The sequence below is a fragment of the Excalfactoria chinensis genome, chromosome 2, assembly GCF_039878825.1.
Source record: "Excalfactoria chinensis isolate bCotChi1 chromosome 2, bCotChi1.hap2, whole genome shotgun sequence".
Classification (NCBI taxonomy): domain Eukaryota; kingdom Metazoa; phylum Chordata; class Aves; order Galliformes; family Phasianidae; genus Excalfactoria; species Excalfactoria chinensis.
In genome coordinates this window covers 135,650,101-135,667,932 of record NC_092826.1, presented here as the reverse complement: position 1 = coordinate 135,667,932, position 17,832 = coordinate 135,650,101, and the positions used below count along the sequence as shown (strand labels likewise).

At 42.1% G+C, this 17,832-nt stretch overlaps 1 protein-coding gene across 3 annotated transcripts in view; it reads left to right on the top strand.

The window, feature by feature from the left end:
- The first annotated feature begins 2,748 nt into the window (after positions 1-2,748).
- The window catches only part of GALNT11 (polypeptide N-acetylgalactosaminyltransferase 11), a 35,721-nt gene continuing 20,637 nt past the window's right edge, over positions 2,749-17,832 (top strand). For 2 of the 3 annotated variants that reach the window (XM_072329678.1, XM_072329681.1), the window contains exons 1-2: positions 2,749-2,841; positions 16,085-16,417. In XM_072329678.1, the coding sequence (XP_072185779.1) occupies positions 16,123-16,417 (295 nt within the window). In that variant the 5' untranslated portion in view covers positions 2,749-2,841; positions 16,085-16,122. Of the gene's footprint in view, positions 2,917-16,084; positions 16,418-17,832 lie in introns of all 3 variants that reach the window. The other variant, XM_072329680.1, reaches the window with a different exon arrangement.

The following is a 17,832-nucleotide window of genomic DNA, read 5'->3' as shown; positions in this document are numbered from 1 at the left end:
ATTCCTGCCCTAAGACACCCAACAACCTTTTTGCCTTTTCACCTACCATGAAGCACAGTACTGATGTTTTCAATTGACTATCCACAACAGCTCCACAGGGTCTTTCCAGCATGATCCTAATGAATTCAGGGGTACATGGGACAGGCTTTTCCTCAGTAGTAGATAACAGTCTCTCTCCTATCTTTTTCAAAGCTATTCAGAAAATAATCTCTTTGAGATCTCCACCCACTGTTCAATTTGTTGAAAACAGCCCAAGAGTTTAAAAGCATTTGAGAAGAGGGAACAGATCAAATAAACCCACACACATATTCCAAATAGTCATTTGACCTTTTCTCTTTTGGAAAGAGAAGGCAAAAGAAACCCTACTTGATATGCAGTAAAAATAACTGGTAGAAAATTCTGAATAAAACGTCCAGTGCTTACAAGGGCTTGTTTACCCCATTCATAACTGTAATCACATAGAAATTCTACCAGAGAATGTGCAGACTCTGCCTTTAGTCATGGGCAGCCCCTACACAAACATACACAAGGAAATCACTGAAAGAAATGCATGTTTTTTTCCCCCCAATTATTAACAGAATAGTTGGAGTTTCCACCATCTCCTCTATCACAGCTGGCCAACAGCTCTATATCAGCTGGAGAAACGTGTTCTGAATGATTTGGATTTTGAAGAATAATGTCTGTTAATTCTACTTGGGGATATTCCTCTTCTTTTTCTCCAAGAGTCGGTGTAAGAAAAAGATACAGAATTCATCTTCTGTAGCTCAATGTCCCTTTCTCTCCTGTCCTTTCTGTGCGTAACATGTCAACGAATATAACTTCAGTGCTTGAATACACATGGATTCCAAATTCTGAACATAACTCATATTTGGCAAAGCATTACTTTGGGTTAATATTTCTAGCCAGCATTTATATACGAATTCTTGTCCCTTGCTACAAACACATAGAAAGAGGAGCAATCAGTTAGCATCAGTTAATGACTTATTATAGAGCATTAAACAATTGGGATGGGCAGATTAGTAGGGATTTTAAGAAATGACAGACGTCTCAAAGACTGTACAGCAAATGGAACTAAAAAGCAGTTTATTAACGGTTAATAAAATGATAATCCAGGCAGCAAGGAAACTCTTTGCAATAAAAGCTAAAATAACTGCTTGGCTAGATTAAGTAATTGGAATTATAGGGTAGGCAAGAGCTGGCCAAATTAGGACTGCAATGATAATAAATCTGCAAGAAGCAGATAGCATATGTGCTGAGGCTGTTTTTACCTGAAGCTGCTTCACACACACCTAAAATCCTCAGGCTAAATTGTGATGAATGAGGGATCAAAGCTTCACATTAGCCATTATGAAATAGAAATTATGAAAAGCTGGCTGATGGGGGACGCTAACTACAAGGCTATCGCATTGCACACACTACTTTCATCTTGATCCCTGATGCCTCCTTGTCATTTGCCAGCTGACCCCTCCATTCTGCCACTCTTCTCTCGCTGAAGCTTCTGAGCTTTTTGGCTCCAGTATTTTAACGCTGTAATTAAAGCTTTTCTGACAAATGCTGCATTTTGCTCTATTTGGATATTATAAAACACCTTGTTATAAAGTTTGGGGCAGTAATGCACCACAGAAGAGACCGAGCGAGTCAAGCCTGCTGAATTTCCACTAAAACAAAAAGGCTTTATTTACTAAACTAAAACCTGCCATCCTCAAAATGTCACTCAGCAGCTAGCTATCAGATGGTGCAGGCAGCTCAAGTTCTGTATCTGGGTATGCTCAGAAAAGCTTCCAGTCCTGACTATGCAGTGCAAGTCATCACTTAGTTCATTCCTAAACCTCACCAGGATTTACAAATCCCAAATGTCTTTCAGTTTCACACCTCAAATGACATGTCAAGTTCTGCACAAATATGGATGAGTGGTGAAGCTATCCCACCACCCTTTCATCGTTGGTTAGATCATTTACTCTGGATCTGAAAGCTCTGAGGGTTCAGCATGCCTCTCCATCTGAAAGGATAAGAACTCTTGCACATTAACTGCCAAGCTGACATTATTTCAGCATAGCTGTGGTTAATTTATCTCAGCTCTCTCTCCGTTTTGCAAGTGATAATCACTGGGTCAAAAGAACAAGTGTGATAATGAACAGATAGGGCCTGATTTCAGGCTTTTCCCTTCTAAGGAAATAACCCACAACCCCTACAAACTCATTACTTCCCATGGCTTAATTAGTATTTAATTACACATGCAGAGCAGAACAGCTCTCAGAGGAGATACTGTGAACACACTCTACTGGGGCACACACTATGTGTCAGGCTGGTATTTGTATTCCCCAAGGCAGGGAAAGAAGTTAGTCCCACACGTGCTTGACAGCTCCACAGCAAAGAAAATCAATCTGTTTAGCCCAGGTGCCTCCTGTCAGCCTAACCTCCGCTTGTTTCTTTTCTCCCATTCAGAGATCCATGATAAATACTTCCAAATATATTTGCATTTGTCACAGGACCAACCAAAACCATCTCACAGCGGTGTCCCAACGCTCCATGAGCTCCGGCACTCGGGGCCGTGCCCGCTGCCCTGGGCAGCCGGTTCCATGCCCACTGAGGCACAGCCTTTCCCTCACCCCCAGCTGCTCTCCCCTCACAGCTCCGTGCCCACACCAAAACCCGCCATCTTCTCGGCCCCTTAGCCCCGCCCGTCATGGCGGCCGCGCCCCAGAGTGTCACATGGCAGGGGCGGCCGGGGATGGAGAAGGAGGAGAAAAAGGAGGAGCAGAAGGAGGGGTTACGTGGAGCCGGCGCCGCTGCCGCTGAGGGCGCGGGGTGGGCTGAGGGGGCCATGCTGCCGCCGCCGCGGTGAGTGAGGGGGGGACGGCGGTCCTGAACCGAGTGGGACGCGGGCGGCGGGGCGACCCGGGTAGGGAGAGGGCGGTGAGCTTAACCTGACCGGGGGGACGGAGCTCGGGGTTGGGGGCTGCGCGGCGCTGGATGGAAGGCGGTGTAGTTTTGTTGTTGTTCCTGTGCTTTTCGGTGCATACGTTGTACCATTGAGGCTCCCTTTCCACCCGAGCAAATGCGCGTTGTGTTACGCGGTTGGGCTCCCAGCCCTTCTAGTGAGTTCTCATGGTATTCTCCTTCCTTTTTGCGTGTTGAGCTTATAAAGGAGGCTGCGGCTGGAGGGAGTGACAGCAAACGACCCGCTTTGGGAGGCAGAAGAAGCCTCTGTCCCTTGGTTGTGCGAGGATGGGGCTCAGCAGCTCGGGCTGCGCTGGATCCTGGCCTGGCGGTTCTCTGCTCACAGAAGCCGAACCCGGGCTGCTGCCTCTGCCTGTACAGGTGTGCTGAGCCCGGCTGCGGGAGGCCCGGCACCACCCCAGGTGTAAAGCAGCCCCGGCTCTTCTGGAGGAAAGAAAAGATCTTGTGGCCTGGCTTTGATGCTGCCCTGTCAATAATCTGTGCTTTATCCGTGTTTCGAGAGTTGCTTTCTGCTTGAGGGCTTGGTGAAATCTCCTAATTCCAGCGCAGCAATTACGCAGGATCATCAGCACTGCACTAATACGCTTGTTTGCTCTCCAACATGCGTTGCAGCTTAGGTCAAATCCCTCCTCTCCTTGCTTAGAAAGAGCACTCTGTAAGTAACGTGAGATATGCTGAGTACTTTCTGGTCTACCATCTGTGGTTGTTTTTTGTTTGTTTTCCTTTTAGGGATCTCATCTGGGTAGTAACCTGCTCCCAGGTATCTCTGGTTAGATGAAGGCAATCTGTGTGCTCAGGGAAGGACAGTAGCAATCCACCCAGCAGTGTCTCTGCTATCTGCGTTACCTGCAGCTGTGAGGCAGTGCAGCTGGGATCCCTAGACCTGGTTTTAGAGCAGCACAAAGGACCAGGTGTTTCCAGATAAGAGGCTTTTGATTAGCATGCGATTGGCCTCCCTTGGTAAAGCTGTCTCTGCAGCACTGCATGCCTTCTGCATAAGCTTTGACTCATCCCTGGGTAAGATAAGCTCCTGTGGAGTTTTAGGAGCTCTTCTGCAGCAGGGAGGGAAAGTAATAGCGCTGCAGCTCTCGTGAGCCCTCATCTCTCAGCTTTGCAGGGGGAAGCCAGCAGGCTGCCTGACCTGTTGTCACTAAGAGATTCTCAGGGCAGATCCCAGTGCTTCTGCTTTCTAATGGCTTTGTTTTTTAGGACTCAAATGGATACTCTGTTATGCAAGGAAAAGAGTTCCTGGTAGGGTACTGTGCGTTGAGAGACAGAATGAGTGGATGGCAACATCCTTCTCCTAGTGACATTAAATAATAGAAGGTATGATGTGTGTTTCAAGCTTTCTGGAAGGATGGAAGCCCCCAAACAGCATGGCAAGGGGAATGAAGGTGAATGATGGAGTATGTGGAAAGCAATTACTGTTGAAATAACAGTTTTAATGGCTGACAGTGTGTGCAAAGCAGAGCAAGCAAATGGATGGGAAGACTAGGAGTATATGAGCAGATGTTTAAAATGAGGAATTTGGATCTTCAAGCAAGAGAATAAGCATACAGCAGGGGCAAAAAGAACAGAGGGCGGATCAGTCTTATTGAAGTTACCTTAGGGCTGTGTGAAGGATTGCAACCTTGAAGAGTAGGAGAAGGTCATTATTCTTTTTTGTAGCAATTCATCTTATGGACTTCCTAAGCTGTTCCATCTCTCTGGCCAGGCAGCACTGGTATCACTAAGCTTAAGTTATGATTTATTTTGGAGAGATGCTGCTCTGTGTTTCTATCTATTAAAGAGCAAAAAAATATGTTCGTGTACTTCAAGTACAAGTATTACAGAGGTAAAGTCTGTTTCAATCCTCGTTAAAATGAGAAATGCAAATACTCTGATTCTTATATAAGGCTCCAAAACATATGGTGGCTTATGGTGATAAATGCATCTGCTGTTGCAGCTACTGTGTTAATGTATGCTATCAGTACGAAGGCTTTGGCTCTTAAACTGGTGTTTAGCAGCATGAGAAAATGCATTTGTTTTGCTTGTGTTGTATCAAAGTTAATAGTATCTTTCAGCTGTGCTCCAGCATGTTTCTCATGTGAGTTAGTATTGTCTAATAATTAGTGTAAATACTTTGAACACTGTGAAAACTGCAACAAAGCATCTTCATATCTCATACTGAAAGCTTTGTGTGTGAGCAAGGAATAGGTGTGCAGGCTTTAGGTGTTGCTTGCAGGTAGGTACTTGGATTCCTCTACCCAGCATAGGGCGGGTGAGCTGCTGTGGTTTTATTTCTTCTGGTGGTAATAGCTGTAAGATTCTGCATTTCTGAGAGTGAGCTTTTGCCATGACTGATGAATGATACCTTATTGGCTCTGCTGCAATGGTATGCGTGCTCTGATCCCTCTTGCCACTGAGCAAGCCAATGAATAGAAAGGACTTCTTTTACTGTGAAAGAGGGAAGGAGTACACACATAGAGAAATGCTGCAGAGCTGCTAATATGAGGTAGCTTACCTGCAGTAAATTCCAGTGTCATTCCTCTGACTTTCACTGTGAGATGCAGCATCATTTAAGATGTCTAATTGTAAAAGGACAGGCTCAGTTAATAGACTTGCAGAGGCACGCAAGAAACAAGGTACCTCAGTAAATGATGTCTGTGTGCCGTGCTGATTTAAACATAATGGATGTTAAGAGTGTATTCAGATGTCTTGTTTTTAGTTTATATGAAGTTGTTAAAGAATTATCTGACTAAATGGCTTAGATTTTCTTCTGCAGACAAGGATTAAATTAGATGCTGGAAACCTCAAAGTTAGCCTGGACTAAAAGAGATCCTGTTCCAGGAAGAATGGAACTCTATTCCATTTTGATATACGACTCCTTATGAATAATTCTTTGGAGGTATTTTGACTATTTTGCTGATTCTTTTAACGTAGCACCAAGAGCAGAGAACTTTACAGGCTCTGCTGATCTCTCTCATGTATGCATTATGCAGTCTGCTTTCTAGAACTGCATTCTTTACTTTCCTGTTTCTTGGAATACCCAAACTTTGTCGGTTGGCATCTTATCTCTTGCATCAGCAGACACCGAGACTTATCGCTTGTGAAACTGGAGGAGTCTGAGTTCTGGGTTATGTGCTGAATGCTCGTGCTATCGTTGTACTGGAAATTGGCTCCTAGTGAAGTGGGGAAAATATGCTGTTGATCCTATTGCAACATCCATGATTTCAACATCAAAATCGTGAGAATGTTTTCACATTAAAAACATTGGCAATGGATAAGTAGAATAGAAGTGGCTAATGGGGGATGGAGAAGTGCTCCACAACCCTTTCCTCAAAGGAGGTTCTTTGGAAGAGTAGTAAGTGTGTCTGTAATATCATGTAGAAGGAAATGAAATGGCAATCTATTTTTTGGCTTAACTTGTAGAATCACCGACACAGGTTGGAAGGGACCTCAAGGATCATGAAGCTCCAGCCCCCCTGCCTGGCAGGGCCACCGGACTTCCAGAAGTTTCCTTTCCATATGGCATGAAATCTCTTTGCTAATGATTTATCACTCTAATCCAGTGGTTCAAGTCCACCTATTTTCTTTTCAGACACACGCCAATACAAGCTCTGTTTGCTGATGTATTTGAAAAGCCCCTGCCCTAGTGTCAAATTCAATATTGAGCAAGATAACTTTTAGTTTGGAAGCCTGTTTTTTCATTGACTCCATCCATAGATACAATTGTAGCAGCAATGTAACAGCCTCTTCTGTTACTCTGTATTTTGTTTAGAAGAGGAAAAACAGGGTGTCTTATGTGCAGGAGTTCAGTAAAACTTGTAAATTGGCTTGGAAGAGCTCTTACTACTCCACTCAAAGTTTCAATTGTTATTTGTATTATTTCTGCTTACTGTGGCCTTGAAACCTTTCATATATTTGCATTAATGCAGCATTCAGGTTTAAAAAGCAAGTATTGAGACAGTGAATTTGAGGATCTCATCAAAATCCATAGCAAAGCAAATAGTTCAGCCAGAACATCCTGTGGCTTCATTGCATACCTTAATATGTGGTTGTCTTGGCTCACTCCAAGAGCTGAGAGGTGTTGGTTTGTATACTTGGGCTTCCTCTCCTATGTTGATGGCTGGAGACATGAGTGAGAAAACAGAACAAGTAGACAAAAACTAGTATGTGGAAATTACTTCAAACTTTTGTTGTGAAAACAGATCCAAAACAAAGATGATGGATTTTTTTGGTTTTCTTGGGAAAGAATTCCCTACCGGAAAACATGAAAGTCCCTTGTTGTGCTGTTCCAGATGGCACAGCTACTGTGGATTCTGTGCTAATGCTTGAAGTTAAAACTTCAAGTGACCTTTGTTTCTGGACATCAGAAATGCAAATAGATGTTGAATTCAGTTAAACCTGTGTTTTTAGTATTTCTTTCAGTTTTTCTCTTTGACTTATCAATGGCCAACTGTGCAGAACTCACAATGTAATACATTAAAGGTCTTCCCAAGATTATTCTACATCTTAACAGCACAGAGAGCTCTAACAGGAATTAAGAAATCCTAGTAGTTGAGAATGAGTTAAATATTTTCCTATTTGTGAGCTTTTGTGAGTTTAAGCCATGGTTTGTTTTAACCCTGCTCATGTAACTACTGGGTTTTGTTACAAACAGATAATGTGGATGTGTACTAATATCAGGTATTCCAGCTCCATAAAGGTGTTTGGTGCAGGGTAGAATTACAAAGCCACTCAGGTTGGAAAAGGCCTCTAAGATCACTTAGGCCTACTGTCAACCCATCCCCACCATGCCTACTAACAGTGTCCCTCAGTGCCACATCTCCACAGTTCTGGAGCATCTCCAGGGACAGTGATCCCACCACCTCCCTGAGAAGACCCCTAAGCTGCAGCAGTAGGCAAAGCCTTGAGTTACTGTCTGGTGGCAGCTTCTGGCATATAACTGTAAGGGAATATAGTGCGTGGGGTGCGAACATTGCGCTTCTGTCATGTTTTTATGTAAGTTTCTGTGTACTGAAAAGGAAAGTCATCTAGGAAAAGAGAACTGAATCAGCCTTGTGTGAGTTGTGGGAAATAGACTTGGAGGTCTATGAATGAGTCCTTGTAATCTAATGCTGGAGGGCAAGATGAAACCTAACCATTCTCATTAAGTCAGCTTCACAGAGTTTCCAGTTTTGTAATACTAGGAAATAACTTAATTGCATCAGGCTTCCATTTAGTACAAGTTCAGGTGTAATATTTTGCAGAAATTCTGGTCTGAGTTTGTAGAGGTGTTTTAATATATAATTTTTGCATGCAGCTCTTGATTTCAGTACTGAATTCCCCACAAGGGGATGTTTGCTTGAAGTGAACTGCACTGCTGGGATTTAAGAGAAGTCTTGTGCAGAATGCAGTTTTGATGGTCAGTGGTTACAGGCTTAAACTGAGCCCATCAACCCCAGTTTTCACTGCCCTACTCCAACGTACTTCCATGAGGTCTGTTTTATTGCCAGGATTCCTGCCAGCATTTCTGGTGGGAGGGCTGTACAGATTGTGTTCGTTGTTTCTTAGATTTGGAAAACACTGTAAATGGCTGGAGGGGGGAAAAGAGATGCAAGCACTTGTCATTAAAAAAGATTCAAGACTCATTTGAACAGATATCATACCTGCTAAACTTTATTAAGGATGTGGAAATCTTATACAGTTACTACTGGTTTGGATAATGAGGAGTAAAGGAGTTTTCAGAATTGAAATTTGCATGCAAGCTTAACGATGGCTTTCTCTAGCATGGCTGAAATCAATCCATTGGTGTTGTAATGGGAGACTCATTGGAAAGACATTGATTATGCTTCTCGGGGTAGCAGTAGTGAAATGATTGCTGCCAAGCATATGTGTTGTGTGTCACCTTTTAAGAAAAAAAAAATATAACAGTTCTTTGGAGGCTGTATGTGCAGTCAGATGAGGTGTCCTCATGGAGTTCATGTCCTAAAGCCCATTCACATTAGTCTGTTGTCATAGAGAACCTTGTGTTTATTGCCCCACTCACAGTACTGACTTGGAAGCAGTTCTCAACAGCCAAGTGTTAAGTTTCAGGATTGGAGTTTTATTGTGTAGAAGACACCAACTGGGTTTGACTGCTACTGCAGTTGGTTTTCTTTCACTGCGTAACCTTGCACTGCTTCTTTAGTACCGATGCTTGTGGAAGAGGCGGGTGCTTTTCTATTCAGCTATTTACATAGCAGTATTTCTCTAATTGTTTTTCATGCGTTTGTATTCTTACTCCTGTTCTTGTGAGCTCTGTGGGCATAATATGCAAGGAACAGGTAGGTAGATTTGAGATGCCGAGAAAAGGCACTAAGCAGCTTACTTACGCATAGCTGACCTTGTACGCTCTCTTACGGTTTGTGTGTAGCACTGAGGATCTTTCAGCTAATATTTAGATCTTTAATAGGAGGGAGATGCGTTAAATAAATCAGTGTGGTTTTTAACCCTGTTTTTTTTTAAAGCTGTAAATAAGCTGCAAAACGCAGGCACCTTTCCTTGGAGGCAGTACTTGAACATCTGGGATTCCTTGAAAGCTGGTTTTGTAAATGAAAAGCAAATCCCATTATTTCAGTTAGAAGAAAGCGTCTATTAGCAAATAAAAGGGTGAAGGTATTTTCAGAGCTCCGTGAATGGCATGACTTAAATTTATATGCCAGGTGGCTGAAAGTAACATCCAGCAGAGCAGCCCTGTAGTGCAGCATACTTGCTAGAGATTCCTTTAATTCCATGCAATTGTCCTTTAGACAACGAGAAGCTTTCCTGGGGGGCGGGGTGGGAGGGAGAAGGACATTGCAGCAGAACAAAACTAACTGTTGTATGGTGTTTAGTTACTTAGTGCTGGGATTTTCATAAGCTTGTGTTTCGAAGTCCAAATGTACTTGCTGACTGTAATCACTAACTGGGCTCCTATGTTAATTTTCTTGATGCTCTGTTGTGCCACTAGTTGTAACCAGACCTGGTAGGTTGTTAATGAGAGAGCCAGAATCTCATGAAACTACTTCATTTCAAACTCAAAATACCGTTGTTTAGGTTTTCAGCAATTCAAGCAGCTATTCTCTCTATGCATCTTTCTTTCATTATGAAGTATAATGAGTGCTATTGGTATTTTAAGACTTTCTTTTCCTGCTAAGCGTTGATCAAAACTTGTATTCGTTCCAGCAGGATTTATTTTAGATGGTGTGACGTGGATTTCTATAGCTGTGCTGAAATGACTAAACTTGGATCCTTAAGCTTTTAAAGTTGCATTTAGAAGTGATTTACGGTGGCTCATTAAAAATAGATCTTTGTATGTCATCTCATTAAAATGAATGTGAGCAATGATGTTATACAGGAGGACAGCTTGTGGCCCATAGCGTATTTCTCTGAGAGCTGCTGGAGCTAGATTAGTCTGGTTTTAGCTCTTCTGTTCTCCCACGCACTGTAACAAAGAGTGCAGCTCTGTTTGGGATGTCCCTGCAGGTAGGAGCAGGCTGCTGTCAGGTCCATACTGGCTCCTTCCCAGCTGCCCCCAGCCAGGGAGCTTCTGTCCTGATGTGAAGCTGTTCATGCTAATGCTTTTTTGGAATATTGGTAGCCATGGCAATGGAACCAAGAAATACATGAAGAGTTAAGGCTATTAAAAGAGGAAAGAACTGCTTTTGTGAGTAGTGTTACTTTATCTTCTTGGCTTTTCCTTCCAAAAATGAAGTTAAAAGGAACTGCTGAAGTCCACTCAGGTATTTATCCAAGTACTCTGTAGAAAGATGAAAATAATTGTGTTTTACTGGAATACTCCTCTAAAATATCAAGATTATTGTAGAATTGCAGGGGTTGAAAGGGACCTCAAGAGCTCATCAAGTCCATCACCGCTGCAGAAGCAGGTACCCTACAACAGATCACACAGGTAGTCATCCAGATGGGTCTTGAATATCTCTGTAGGAGACTCCACAACCTCTCTGGGCAACCTTTTTCCAATGCTCCATCACCCTCACTGTAAAGGAATTCTTATGTTAGTGTGGAACTTCCTATGATCACGTTCTAGGCCTTCCTAGCCTTCAGGTGTCAGCCAATCCTTCCAGCTTTGTATCATCAGCAAATGTGCTGAGGGTGAACTCTATTCCTTCATATTGTTAATGAAGATGTTGAAGAAGACTGGACCTGGAACTGACCCCTGGGATACACCACTAGTTCCAGGCCTCCAACTAGACTCCGTGCCACTGATGACAACCCTCTGAGCTCTGCCAGTCAACCAGTTCTCAACCCACCTCACCATCCACTCATCTATCCCACATTTTCTAAGTTTCATAACAAGGATGTTGTGGGAGATGGTGTCTAACACCTTGCTGAAGGCAAAGTGCACAACGCCTTCTGCTCTCCCTCCTCATCTGCCCATACAGTGATTACACCACAGAAGGCTATCAGTTGGTCAAGAGTGATTTCTCCTTGGTGAATTCATGTTGATTACTCCTGATAACTTTTTCTTCCAATTGCTTGGAGATGGCATCCAGAACAAGTTGTTGGAACACCTTTTCAGTAGGAATGAGGCTGACTGGCCTATAATGTATCTTTTATACCTAGCATATACATAACATATAATTATACATCTCTACACAGTCTTGCAGAAGGAAATCTGGGTAGTATAAGTGCCTTTTTTTTTTTTAAGTGAAGCTGTTCTTGGAAAATCTTCAAGCAGAGTTGAAGGATTTCTCAAATAATTCCAACTGCTGTTTCAAAAATCTTGAGGTTAATCTGATCCTCTGTTTGACCTCTGACAAACATGAGTTTTGGCATGGCCATGAAATATCTAGTCATACAGTGTGTTTACTAAGTTGCTGAGGTTAATCCAAGCAGATGTGGTGTCTAAGCTGTGGCTGCTCAGAGATCCTGTAGCTACTTTCCCTCTGTCAGCCAAAATATTGTGAAATATAGTTGGCATTTTCTTCATTAAAAATATTGAAGGATCACACATTGGGTCACTGTTAGAGCTGCACAGGTTCCTAACAGCAAACTCTTCCAGGCTGTCGAGGGGAACAGAGTGCATCAGTGTTGGGCAAATTGTTAAACAAATGTAAATGTTTGGGGTTGCATGTGTGAACTGAATTTTGTGATGGTGCTGTAAGGAACCTACACGAAGTCAGAGCAATGTGGAATACAGTGCTTGTGCAGTAGTCATTGCAGCTGGAGCAATGATTACTGGCAGGTGGGCTCCTGGAGCTTTTCATCTCTGCTATTGATTGACTTTCAGGGAGTTTTACTAAGTTACTTATAACTTCTTTTATTTGGAGGAAAAAATTAATAGTTGACTAATTCTGCAAGGAAGTGAGATCCCTGCAGTGGAATTTGTCAGGATTAGAGAGGAATATTTTGCTCTTGGCATTTCTGGCACGATGTCGTGCAAACTCAGTTCTTCCTGAGGCTTTGTCAAAGGGAGAAAACTGTCTGGCAATAAATATGGCAGTCGGAATAGAGAGAGAGAGAGAGAAGGGAGAGTCTGAAAGTCAGAATATTTGGTTAGATTTCATTATTTGGGTTAGAAATGTATGGAATGCTGTGGATTGCTCTATAGGTATATTCTGAGTAGGTACTGGGGGCATCTTCTAAAAGCATTCATTTTTCTCCTTCTCAGTTGCCCCAGTTGCCTCCAAAATGGACCATAACTTCCTGATACAGGAGATGCTGCCACCTCAAACTATTTGTTTGTCTGGCTTATGGATTCTCTTCATCTGTTCTGACTGGATTCTGAAGTATCGCAATGCAAGCAGATGTAAACCCCATTTATTGCTAGGATGCTCTATGTGTTAATGAGGGCTTGTAAAATATTTCAAGATGTGATCATAGCTCTATTTATTATTCCTGTGTTACTGAGGGGGAGGGAACTGTCTTCTGTTCATTTTGAAGGTTGACTCACTACATTTGTTTTTGGGTAAAAGAATTATTTGAGGTCTTCTGGAAACTCTCTTTTGGCCTCTGTGTTGCTTTTCAGTAATAGAGGGGTGAAATGCTTTAGACCCTTTGGGGGGGGGAGGGGGGGGGAAGAGTGGAGACCCATGTGGCAGTGGCACTTGTCCCTGTGACTACTTTTTCTCTTCTCTCTGGAGCACCTCAGCAGTTATTTTGGCCATGGTATTTTGAAACAAGTGAAGATTGGTGTGTTGAGGAAGGCAGGGATGTGTTGGTGGGATTGTACACATAAGAGTGTAGGGCTGGAGAGGGTCTCCTGGCTCCTCAGGGCAGGTCCCATGCAGAACCTTGTGTATCGTGCTTGAAAAGTTGGTAGAAATGGTTGAAATCCATAGGAAGCCAGTTGTGTAAATGCTTGTGTGTTGGTAAATGAGGTAAACTACTCAACCCTGATTTTCTTTTCTAGACAGTGTTTTATGTTTTCTTCCAATCTGCCTTCAAAGTTAAGTCTCTAACAGAACATTTGGAACTTAGAGGAAATAAATAATGGCTTTGTATTTTCCTGCCAAATGTATTACTAAATGTCTTGGTTGAATAGCAAGCTACTGAAAGGGCTTCGTTTCTGCATTGTGGAGGTTCTGTCACTTATTTTAAATGCAATTTTTCAACCTTTGTGTCCTTTCACAAAGCTGCAAAACAGCAGAAGAGGGGAGAGTGAAGCAGTTCAGCCCTGAGAAAGAACACATGGAATAACGTCATGCTCAGGTTTGTGCTTGTGTTTGCAAGAGCAATCTGGCAGGTCTCTAAGTGTGGTCAGAGGGCCTTCTGGAGATGGAAGGGCTGGATGGCGATCTTTTCACTATGGTGATTAATCATTCATCACTTTTCATTTGAATGTCTAATCTTGGGCACAGCGAACTTTGTGTCTGGATTTGCTTCAGCAGCTGCATGAACTCTGAGCTGTAAAGCAGATCAGAGAAGGTGAGGAGAAGCTTGTTCCACGATGAATTCTGCTTTGTGTCCAGTATTCCTACTGTTATCTGTGATAGCAAGGGTGAGATCTGGTTCTCCAATTCAAACCTGAGCATGGATATAGCTTTACTTAGCTCTGAAATGAAAAAGTTGCTTCTGCTGCAGGAATTGCTATCTCGTTAGAACAGTTCTGTTCCACAGCACAAGTACGTGTGCCACAATGTTGGACTGTACATCTGTGTTACCATAGCAAATGGAAAAACAAACTCCTGCAGGTTTTGTGGAGCAGTGTTAGGCTTGGACAGGACTTGCTGCAGATGACCTGCTTGTGGCTGTGCAAGAAAAAACTGACAAGTACCCAGATCTTTAAGGATGAGTGTTAATTGTCTGCAGACTGTCTGGCAAGAAGAGTAACTATGATGCAAAGATATAGTTGTGTATCTAATCTTGCTTCTTTGCAACTTCAGTGCTTTTTCAGAGCCTGGATTTGCTTCATTGTATAGCAATTGACCAGTCTTAGTGCAGGCAATAAGGTATTGGAGTCTGGTGATCTGCATCTCTCTAGCTGCTAAACCCATCCTGTTAGCTAGAATGAGGGTTTTTTGGTATCACTTATGTCCCAGAGCATTTGTTGCCTGACATGGCCTCCTGCTTAAGCAGTGAGATTTATGTGTGACAGTGTTAGAGCCTATTTCACAGAGCATGCAATTTGCCTGCATGCACAGAATCAGTGTGAGATTTAAACTCTGTTAAAGACTTTTTTTAAGCTCTTTGGGTTTAACTGCTGCATATATATGCATATATATATATATACATATATATATACACATAGCATTACAGAAGTGAGGGAGTTTGACTTTAAGAATAACAGGTAAATTGTTTTTGAGGAGGTTTTTTGCTTTATTCTACATCGTGGAAATGTTCTTTTTCAGAACAGAGAGAATGACTTGCTGCAGTCTGTGAAAATGAAGTTTGTATTTTTGGATGCAAGTCACTTTAAGACTCAGAATTATACTGCCAGAATGAGTGGGATCTGGATAGATTTCTTTGGGATTGTAATGCCTTCTACCTCTGTTTAGTACTTTTCTGTATTGCAAAGGGAATATTCTGTTCATGCTCGTAACTGTAGTTGAGGTTTGTTCTTTGCCAGCATGACCTGAGGACTTACCTTAGTTCCCAGCATCTTGAGAAGCCTGAGAAACACATTAGCCTAAGCCCTTGATCCCTCCCCCCATCCCCAGTACTTTGTTTTCTTAATGCAAATGTTTTCCTAATTAAATAGGTGGCTAAATGTTTTCTTGACTTATTGCTACTATGCTAATAATTCACTGTATTTAGATAACGATGAGAGAAACCTAATTCTTGGAGGGTTTTTTCTTTCTGAAATTTGGGAACCAGGCCTTGTTTAGACAGGAGAGACTTCAAACAGTTTACCTGATTCTCCAGGGCTGTAAATAAAACTTTATCACCAGTTTCACATGCTTCATTCCAGGGCTTTGCTTACTTGAGTAATTGCCAATATCCTTTGGGCAAGTGATGTCAGTGGTGGGATACCTACAGGAAAACTCTGGTTTGCTTCCTTTCAGCTTCAGGTGGGCATCTTCTCCAGGGAGGATGGAATCTATTCCAGAGTCTGCACGTGTCTGTAGGGAGCCAGTGAATTTCCTAGGAGGTTTTTATTCTTTTGCTATTCTATCAATGCTGCTTTTCTTTCTGAAGAAGAGAGTCTGTAAATGTCATTAGTACTGTGTCTTAGCTAGATAGCACTCTGATTTCTGGAATTTCTGGGATGCTCATGATGGTTGGTGTTCTTAAATTTGGAATGAAGGGGGAGTTAACTATTTTGGTTTTTGAGTCTTTGTTCTCTCATTCCATATTTCAAGGTAGGAGCTGAGAGCAAGAACCGATTCTTTGGTATGTACTTAAATAGTGATTTGTTTAAGTAGGCAGATGAAGAGCATACTGTGGTGGAAGAAAGATAATTACATAACTGCTCTGAGAGAATTAATTGCTTACCCTTAAGTGCAATGTGTCACTTGGCTGTTAGTGATTGTTTGCTTCATGTTTTAAAGCAGTTGTGTCCACATGTGTTGACTAACCGTGGTCATCCTTTTTAAATGGGAAGTGAAGAGGCATTTCATTCTTAAGGTCTGCAGTTCGTGTTACAAAAATATTTAATGGAAGACTAATGGCTAGAATGAACTTCATTAATGTATAAATTAACAGGCAGTGCTCTCAAAATGTGTTTTTTATTCTCTTTCAGGTAATTGAGAATGGGTCCTCAACGATGCTGAGTGTACAATGGGAAGTGTCACGCTTCGCTATTTCTGTTATGGGTGCCTTTTCACATCAGTGACCTGGACACTTCTGCTCTTTGTTTATTTCAACTTCAGTGAAGAGAGCCAGTCCTTCAAGAATGTGCCCGTCAAGGGGCTAGAACCTCAGAAGCCATTTCCAAAAAAATTCTACCCCCGTTTCACTCGGGGGCCAGTTAATATACCTGAATTGCAACAGAAAGAGAGTAAGTTTAGGAATCCTCTTGGAAATCATGTCCAGGATCCAGTAAAGGGGGAACGAGACTTCTCTCCTGAAATGGGTGAGTGCTTTTTAGTGTGGGTGACAAAAGAGTGCAAGTAGAAAATGAACGTTGTTTGTTTTTTTTGAAGGAATTCAGGGTAGAATTGTGTAATAAGGTAGTTTTGGTGTTAAATGTAGGTGGTATTAGTGGCTAGTGACAGTGGCTACCTGTCTTTCATGTCTTTCTCCTGTATTAGGCTCAAATACATGAACTTTTACTAGCCAAAGAGAAGCTCTGATCTTACGCAGCAATTTAAAGTAGCTTGATAGCAATACATAATGAAGAAGACCATTGATGTGGGGAATATTGTTGGAGTATGAAATAACCTAAAAAAAAAAAAAAATGTGAGGGGGACAAAATTGCAATGCGAGGTTGACTGAGATGATTGTGATCATGGTCAGTTCCTGCTTATTTTGTATCAACAAAAATCTGCATGTTTCATTGGAACGTGTTTCATCAGTGAGATTACTTAGGTTTGTGTTCCTAACTAAAATGCTTTCTGTTCTGAACTGCTTACAGCTTAGTTTTCTGCTGTATTTGAATATGTGTTGCCTATTAGCTTGCGAACTTGCTTTAAGTCTGGAGGTACACACTGAGTGTTATAATATTGGTATCTACTGCTTTGGGGGGAATTGTCATAGTACCTTCCATAGCCAGGAGCTTAATACTTATATCCAGCCATACTCTTGTCATTACTGTGTTGTCTGCTTTAAAAGTTTGTAGACCTTTAATAAACTTGAGTGCTAGGTTTGTGCATGTATGTGGAAAAACACCCTCCAGAACAAAAATGGTAATTTGCGTTGCCTTATGGCATTACAGATGTTTATCAATTCATTGCAAAAGCTACAAGAGCCAAGTGGGGTGAAAGCCAGTCCAGAGGTGGCTGCTTCTTTCCAACTATTCAGTGCTGGCCAGGAAAGAAATTGGAGCTTTTCAACTGAGAAGTCCCTTGATCTTCAGACAGAATGACTGGTTTAGTTGGTGAAAGCCAAGGTGATTTATGGTGCCAGGATAAGCTCTACATGAATCATGAGGAGACAGCTGGCTCTCTGTTTGAATTAGATCAGGTGCTGCAGGAAGGGGCTTCATGTCTCTCTGGGGTAGGGCAATGATGAACATGCAAAGAAAAAGGAAGAAAACCAGAACAACAAAAGGACTTGGCAAGGATGGCCAAGCCAAAAACACTGTTCTGGTAGAGTAATGTGTCTTTTCTTTGCTACCTTATGAGATCCACGTAACACTGAAGTCAATCCTGAGTGGATATTTCCATGGCAAATCTTCTTTTCCAAGGACTTATACCTATTGTTTGAACTGAAAACACCTTTCAGGTGTTTTGCATACATTTTGCATGTTGCTTTTAATGAGGATGTTTTAGAAATTATTAGCATTTCTTCTTGTCTGTATTCATAAGATCAGAATAAAGTAGCTAGTGG